An 8,488-nucleotide genomic window follows, 5' to 3' on the forward strand; every position below is an offset into this window, starting at 1 on the left:
AGGCGACCCACCACGGCTCAGCTAGCAGCTTACGCAAGCGGGAGTGGAAATTGGCTGTCATGGACATAGTTGGCCACTAGGCGGCAATGAAGAACCGAACGGCGCTGGGTTCTCGCTCGGCGAGGGAGGGAGGGAGAGAGGGGCAAGGAGGGCTTGGGAGCCTGGCTCCAGGAGAGTCTCTCTGGGACAGCCAAAGGGAAGAGTCCCGCCTGGCGCAATGGGTTAAACCAGCGGTTCTCAACCTGTGCGTCTCTAGATGTTTTGGCCTTCAATTTCCAGAAATCCGAGCAGCTGGCAAACTGGCTGGGATTTCTGGGAGTCGTAGGCCAAAGCATCTGGGGACACACAGGTTGAGAAATATTGGTAAATTCTTGTGTCGGCAGCCCGCGGTTGGAATCCAGAGAGTGGGTGAGCTCCCTCTGTCAGCTCCAGCTCCCCATGCGGGGACATGAGAGAAGCCTCCCACAAGGATGGTAACACATCAAACATCCTGGCCTGGGTTATATGAGTCTGCACTGCCAGATAATCTGGGATAAACAGAAAACCTGGGCTCAGATCCTGGGATATAGGGCCTGTCTGGAAAGGCCCTGAGAAGGCAAGGCACAGGAGAGGCGTCCGGGGCCACAAGCCCCATCATCCCTTTCGGGGCTGCACTGGAGAAGCGCCTGCGACCGAGGAGCGGCCCCAAAGGACAGTCCACAAGGCGGAAAGAAAATCGACCGATCCATTGGGCCCTTCCTCCAGCCACTTTCTCCACCCGTTTTCATCGTTTCAAAACAATGGACCCAAGTGTCAAATCAATGTCAACTTGATAAACTCATTAAAACTGTTTGTAACTTTATGTGTGAAATGTGTCACATGTTACCATTTCACACAAAAAGTTACAAACGGTTTTAATGAGCTTATCAAGTTTGGGTTGCTGTGAGTTTTCCGGGCTTATGGCCATGTTCCAAAAGCATTTTCTCCTGATGTTTCGCCTGCATCTATGGCAGGCATCCTCCGAGGTTGTGAGGCCTGTTGGAAACTAGGCAAGTGGGGTTTATATATCCGTGGAAGGTCTAGGGTGGGAGAAAGAACTTTTGTCTGCCTGAGGCAGGCGTGAATGTTTCAATCAATATTGAATAGCCATTTAGTTTCGAGGTCTGGCAGCTTCCTGCCTGGGGGAATCCTTTGTTAGGAGGTGTTAGCTGGCTCTGATCGTTTCATGTCTGAAATTCCTCTCTTTTCTGAGTCTTGTTCTTTATTCACTGTCCTGAGTTTAGAGTTTTTTAAAATACTGTTAGCCAGATTTTGTTCATTTTCAGGCTTTCCTCCTTTTTGTTGAAATTGTCCACATCCTTGTGGATTTCCAAGGTTTCTTGAAGCTGACAGGCTATTCAATGCTAATCAAAGTGGCCAACTGAACATTCACACCTGCTTCCAACAGACAAAGCGTTCTTTCTCCCGCCCTTCCACAGATATATAAATCCCACCTGACTAGTTTCCAACAGATCTCACTACCTCTGTTTTAATTATGTTATAAAGTTTCACTAACTATTTTGAGCCAGAAAAGCATCTAATAAAAACAATCCCTGTATAAGAGGCATGGGCAAACTTGGGCTTCCTTTCCCCCCTCAGCCGCTTAAGCGAGGAGAAAGAGAAGGAGACGCTTAAGCGGTTGAGGGGGGAAAGGAAGGGGCCTGAGGCTCTGAGGAAGGGTGGGAGTTGGCGCCCAAAACACCTGGAGAGAAAGCCCAAGTTTCCCCATGCCTGTTGTATAGTCCTGGGGAGTTTTTAATGGAGGCGTGCTGTTCCCTTTGCTTTCTGGAGCCGAGAGGCTTTCCTAGCGGGGCCATGATGAGGATTTCAGACCCCGCCCTCCCTCCTGGCTCCTGGCCGGTCTGCCGCCCTCTAAGCAGGATACGGGCTGGGAAGTTTCATGGGCGGGAGCCCGACCCCTCCTGCGCGGAAGGGCCGGGCCTGGGCACTGCCCTTCCTTCCCTTCCCTTCCCTTCCCTCCCCTACTTGGGAAGGCAGGTGGGAGCCCAGGCAAGGGGCAGCGGGGCAAGCTCGCCCTCTCTCCCCTCCTGGGCTCCTCCGCTTTGGGAGCGGGCGGCCCCTGCATGCCCCGCCAGCCGGAGCTGGACGGGCGGCTGCCTTCCTGCCTGACCGGCCACGCACCCACCCAGCCGCCCGCCCAGGCACTGGAGAGCCCTCCCCTCCCCTCTTTCCCTCCCTTCCTCCCTTTCTGTCTCTTCCCGAGGGACGGGCGCAAGGAGGGCGCGCGCAGAGGACCCGACGCCAGTTCGCGGAAAGGGAAACTGCAACCACAGCAGAAAAGAGAGGCCCCACCACACCGAGGAGCCGTTGGAGGGCCTAACCGCACCGACGCGGCGGGATCTGGGCAGCAGAGGCAGCCGCGGGCGATGCGCGCACTTTCAGGGGCAGCGGGGTCATCGCCCTTCCAGCCCCTCCTGCAATCTGCGCCTCGCTTCTGAACCCTGATGCGGTGCCCCCGTCCAGGATGGCTCCTGGCAAGAGGAGAGCTGCTGTGGGCGCTGCCCTAGAGGGTGGAATGGGCCCAGCGCCTTAAGGGGGCCTGAGCAAGGCCGGCGCCTGTCCTGTGAGCGTGCGCAGGCCTCTCTCGGCTCTCCCATGGCCTGGGCTGGGGCCGAAGGGGATGGAGCCGCAGCACAATGGATCGAGCAACCGGAGTGGGCCCGGAGAGGGGACTCTCCTTCCCTACACGCCCTTGGAGACGGCGCTCATCCTGTTGGCGGTGCTGACGATGGCCTTTGTGACACTGATGGGGAACATTCTGGTGGTGATGGCGGTGTGCACCAGCCGGGCGCTCCGGGCCCCGCAGAATCTCTTCGTGGTCTCTCTGGCCGTGGCGGACATCCTGGTGGCCACCCTCATCATCCCTTTCTCCTTGGCCAATGAGGTCATGGACTACTGGTGCTTTGGCAACCTCTGGTGCCGGCTCTACCTGTCGCTGGACGTGCTCTTCTGCACCTCCTCCATCATGCACCTCTGTGCCATCAGCCTGGATCGGTACTGGGCGGTCACCCGGGCCGCCCGGTACAACCTCAAAAGGAGCCCCCGGAGGGTCAAGATCACCATCGCATGCATCTGGGTCATTGCCGCCCTGGTCGCCTTGCCGCCTCTTTTCAAGACATCTCCTGAGGACAATGTGTGCTTGCTCCACGATGACACCTGGTACGTGCTGGCTTCCTGCACGGCCTCCTTCTTCGCCCCCTGCTTCATCATGGTGGCTGTCTACTGCCGGATCTACCATGTGGCCAAGCACAGGAACTCTGCGATCATTGCAGCAAGGCGGGCCTCCCATCCCACCTTCAAATCTGTGGGCAAGCATGACACCAGGACGGTGAGCACCCAGCAGTACTTTGAGGAAGGGCCGAACAAAGTCTTGGAGCACAGCCAGCTTGCCCGTGTCCAGCCAAACCTGCCCCGTCTCTCTTGGGAAAGGAGGTTGGAAGAGATGGGCAGCAGTGGGGCCGGTCCATGCAGGACCCCACGGCTGTCTTGGTCCATGCCCAACTGCCAACAGAAGCGCAGAAGTCGGGACATGTCCTTTTCCTCTGGCCAGCAGCGGCGCAGAAGCCGGGACATGTCCTTCTCCTCTGGCCAGCAGAGGCGCAGAAGTCGGGACATGTCCTTCTCCTCCCACCGGCTGATGCAGGCACGGGAGCGCAGGTTCACCTTTGTCCTGGCTTTCATCATTGGAGCATTTGTGCTCTGTTGGTTTCCGTTCTTCTTCATGTACAGCCTCGAATCTGTGCTTGGGAAAGACTGCTGCATCTCCAGGACTCTCTTCAAATTCTTCTTCTGGATCGGTTACTGCAATAGCAGCTTCAACCCTATCATTTACACTATCTTCAACCGGGACTTCCGCAAAGCCTTCCAGCACCTTCTGTGCCAGGCTGATCCACTTCGGCATCTAAAATGAGGATCTTGGCAGAGAGTTGGTGGAGCGTGTAAGTGAGAAAGACAGTAGTGCACAGAGCCTTGCAGGCCGGGGATTATAAAACAAGTAACTGGTAAGCTCTGGCCAATGAACTGATAAAGCAAGAGTTGCACGCCAGTAGCATAGGTGTGCCAAGTAATACACTTTGGTTATTTGGCCTGCCAAGTGATATATCAAGTTTATTTGGTCTAGTAGTGGCCTAGAATCCAGTTTACACTTAGGTCTGCCTCACCAAAAAGAAAATGGCATGGTGATTGGAGGGATGGGGCACAAAAGTCCTCTTTTGATTTCTGGAAGAATTCCCACAAAGTGTAGCGATTCCTGCAAGCAAAGTAAGCATGTTTGTGATTTGCTCTCTGCTACCTCAGCTCAGGGGCTTTAGTTCAAACACAGAGATCCATGTTCCTGAAATTTGTAGCTTTTTCTTAATAGAAAGCTGTTCTCAATCCTGGAAGCTTCATACCATTTCTTTGTCAGAGTTGTTCTGTTGTACTGGGGGGGAAAAGCAGGAGGACTGCAAGTAGAAAGATTAAAGGCAGTGATTTATTTATGCCTTAGGACTGATGATCTCAACTGCTTCTCCTCCTTCAAAATTCCTTATCAAAATAGTTACAGTGGCATTTTTTTGTTTTGTCTGCTCAAACGGGAAGTTTCCAAAATCTACAAAGGTTTTCATAAACAGGATAGAAAAGATTGGCTATAAGCAGTCACTGAGTTACAAACATCCAACTTACAAACAACTCATAGTTAAAACCGGGGGGGGGGGGGGGGGGGGGACAACATGAAGTGAGAGAAATCTACCATTTGGAAAGCAAATTCACTCTTGAAAGAGTCATCATGGGGAAATGGGGAAAGGTGAAGCTTTAGCACCAATCCTTGTTTGCACGACAAGCCAAATTTTTCAAAATCCAGTTCTCACAGGGACAGAAAGTGAGGTGAAATCTTCTGAACAGGGACACAGACAGCAAAACAAACAGCACAGGGGTGTTAATCCTTTTCTATGCTATCCTAAGGATAAATAAATACACACACACATATACATACACACACACGTTCAACTTAAGATCAAATCTACAGAACCTATCATGTTTGTAACTTGGTGACTCCCTGTTTTGAAAAGAAACCGAATGTGAGACAGAACAGAATGGAAAGATCCACTCACATGTTTAAAAGAAGTGTGGGCATATGAAGAATATAAGAAGTCACTTTCCAATGGGAGATCAGGGTGACAACCCACTATCATTAGCTTTAGCAGTTTGCACACTGGAGATATAGCCATATTCTCTTGTTTGACTTCAGTGCCTCACAGGTTTCTGTATCACCTTTGGGCCTGAATTGCAGTATTTGTGACCGACACCCTCCTCAGAGAGAGCAGCAATACAGGGAGACTTGGCAAAGTCATTCATCTCCAGAGGGCACTGGACACAGGAGCAGAAAACAAGAGACTGGTCAGTCCCATCTATGTAACTTTGCGGAATATGTAGAAGAAGCCTGATAGAAAGATGTATTTTCCTTGGGAGCAGATTTACTGCAAGGACAAGGGTGGTTCTGGGAGAAAGCTATTCTGTTCACTATTTGCTCAGCCTGTCCCTAGCTTCAGGGACAAAGCTCGGGCCTTCAGGATGTCTGCCTTGTGTCTCTGACTAGCCTGTCTGTTTCGAGATCAGAGAGGAACTGGGTACCGCAAAAGGGAGATCTGACGTTGATTGAGTCATTCAGCCATCTGGCTTCGGGTCTGGGAAACATTGCCCCAGATCCCAATATGCTGGGCAGATGCCAGCAAAAAACTTTGAAAAATGGCTTTCTGTCAGTCACACTGTGTCCAGGGGACTTGTTGACTGTTTTGGGTGAGGCAAGGGCTCTGCCTTGTGATAGGATCCTGGGATATTTAACTTTAAAGATACAACATTTTCCTAGACTCTGGCTCCTGGATGTTTCCAGCTGGTTATTTTGCTCCAACTGTATTGGCTCTTCTAATTTTGGTCACACTGGGCAGACAATTGGTCATTCCATGATGTTAGGTAGAGATTGCAAGCAGTCCCTGCATCCAACTACTTGGGGTGCACCTATACTGCAGAATTAATGCAGTTGGATACTATTTTAACTGCCATGGTTCAATACTATGGCATAATGGGTCCTCGAATTATGCAAGATCTTTAGCCTTCTCTGCCAAAGTGCAAATCTTACCAAACTACAAATCCCAGGAATCCATAGCATCAGGCCATGGCAGTTAAAAGTGCTGTTAAACTGCATTAATTTTACAGCACAAATGCAGCCGTGGAGATGTCTGCCTTTTCCTTTTACTCTAGTTTGTTTGTAGCAGTATGTTCCATTAGTCGGAGCTGAATCCTTAGCACAGGTGCCTGTTCTCTCTAATGTGTGCCCCCCAAACCTCAGGACCGAGGACCTGTTTCTTGTTTCTCCCCTCGCCTACATTGCATGTTTCCATACACAACCCTCCTAAATACTGCAAGAGGTGGAGGTGGACTCAGTTATAAGTTTTAACTGCTCCATACCTGAGTTTGTATTTAGATAACCTGTCCCATTTCCCTGTCTTTAAATCACGGTGTGTCAGGCACACATTCAACAGAAGCAGCTTTTCTTCACATAGCAAACAGGGGTGGGGAGCTATTGCTATTTAATTTCTGTTCATTCTGTACTCATTAAAGATATGGTGCCTGTTTAAGAAGGAAACAAAATGTGACGACTGTAATGCTAAACGCTGATCCACTGATTATGCATTGTGGTCACAAGCTGCCTCTTTTATATGATCCCCACTTAGCTAGATGCCAACAACTCTTGCGAAGTAGGATAAGAAGAAGACATGAAAACATTATTTTTGTAATTTGCTTTTCTGTAAAGCTGCTTCCTGTTTGTTTTGTTGTAGGAGTGATCTTGTGGCGGGGAAATGCAATGAGAAAGTTTGGCCACATGTTGGAATGACAAATGCCATTTTTCTGCAACACATCTATACCAAGCCCACCAATAGAGAGGGTGACTGCATTTTACATACATCCAGCATCAACAATTCTGTGTTTATAGAGATCAACAAAAACTTCTTTATGACAAACATTTTAAGTAACTCACACAAATGCACTCGGTAGTTTACTTTTTCCAGAAAAGAAAGAACTTCAAAGGAGATGTAAACATTGGATAGATTTGCATGGAGACAGAACATTTAATTCAATTATTATTTTACTGTATATACTCATGTATAAGTCTAGAAGAAAAACAGACAAAAACCCTAAGTGAGATTACCTATGGGTCTTTGTAAGTACTATACCTTGATTCTTATTACAAAATGAACCTTTCTCTGCATAGAGTGCTGAACGGTGAGAGCTTAGTCCATCCTGGGAGAACCTAAGCGAAGCACAGTCCGCCTGCTCTCTCTGCCATGGTGCCATGCCTGGCCTTTTAAATGCTTGGCTGCCTGCCTGAGGTGCTGCTGGCACATTCCCCTCTGCATGGAATGACCCTCAAATTGCCCACAGGTCATTTCAAAATCCATAATTTTAGCCCCCAAACTCACCCTCAACTCTGTTCCAGAAATTAAAGAAGTGGCACTTGGTACTCGGCACTTGTCAGGTCAGCAGCACTCTTTTCCAGACAAAGACTTGTTGAATTCAAGTTTTGATTGCCCACTCAGGTAGATGTAAGAAATAGACTGCAAACAGAATGCACATTTCTTTAAACATCCAACGTTCCTGCCACAACAGCTAAGCTTCCCCAATATCTGACATGTTTCAAACGTCTTCCAGATTACAAGACAGAATATTCTTCCTGATGGTTCTTGTCTGCTGAGATTAGACTGGAAATCTCTACCCGCTTATCACATTTAATTTCTTCCTTGTTTTTTTTTTAAATGCCAGTGGTCTCTTTTCCTTTGTAAATGTATTGAGTGTGATATGAACTGAGTGTCAAAACACATGGCCATACTTTGTTGAAGTTTCTGTTGCCCCCAATCCACCCATTCTCGATTCCACAGGTTTAAACATTTCCAAAGATGTTGTGAACTTTCAATTGATCTTAATAAAGCTATTGCCCAACTGTGAATTTTCAATTTTTCTATCCAGAACACACATATTCCTAAATGGACTGTCTTAACATGCCTGGTGATACTTGGACATCTCTATAGACATATACCACGGAATATACAAAGAAGCCAAGTACAAATACATCACACTGAACTGGGATCAGAAAAACAGAACACAGTTGTGAGTAGTGGTGTGCATTTGTATGGAATTGCTGTTCGTTTTGTTTAGTTTCATTCGTTTTAGCTCATTTTCATTTTCATCTCCACTTCCAATGAGATTTTCCAAATGGAATTTTCATTTCGTGTCAGACCATTGGTAGAAAATAATTATAGTTCTTCTAAGGGCCAGTTTTAGAGAGAGACTGAAGGTTTGAATAGAGACAGGAGCCCAACAATGTCTTTGCTTTCCAAAATACACTAGAGTCTCACTTATCCAAGCCTCGCTTATCCAAGCCTCTGGATAATCCAAGCCATTTTTGTAGTCAATG

The 8,488-nt window shown here is 48.6% G+C and overlaps 1 protein-coding gene across 3 annotated transcripts; it reads left to right on the forward strand.

The window, feature by feature from the left end:
- Nucleotides 1-850: 850 nt before the first annotated feature.
- On the forward strand, nt 851-8,020 carry LOC100555911 (alpha-2Da adrenergic receptor). Of its 3 annotated transcripts, none has more exons than XM_062970168.1 (2): nt 851-3,977; nt 5,267-8,020. In XM_062970168.1, the coding sequence occupies exon 1, from the start codon at nt 2,660-2,662 to the stop codon at nt 3,947-3,949; it is 1,290 nt and encodes a 429-aa protein (XP_062826238.1). In that variant the 5' UTR covers nt 851-2,659; the 3' UTR covers nt 3,950-3,977; nt 5,267-8,020. The 3 variants fall into 3 exon arrangements, 1 of the variants encoding a protein (XP_062826238.1); XR_010002676.1 differs by having other exon boundaries at nt 852-5,415; nt 6,855-8,020; XR_010002675.1 differs by having other exon boundaries at nt 852-4,040.
- The last annotated feature ends 468 nt before the right edge of the window (nt 8,021-8,488 follow it).

The sequence above is a fragment of the Anolis carolinensis genome, chromosome 2 (genome assembly GCF_035594765.1).
Source record: "Anolis carolinensis isolate JA03-04 chromosome 2, rAnoCar3.1.pri, whole genome shotgun sequence".
NCBI classification, from domain to species: domain Eukaryota; kingdom Metazoa; phylum Chordata; class Lepidosauria; order Squamata; family Dactyloidae; genus Anolis; species Anolis carolinensis.

Bases quoted from the DNA above. Each gene is read 5' to 3' on its own strand.
- LOC100555911 (XM_062970168.1), top strand. From the start codon at position 2,660: ATGGAGCCGCAGCACAATGGATCGAGCAACCGGAGTGGGCCCGGAGAG.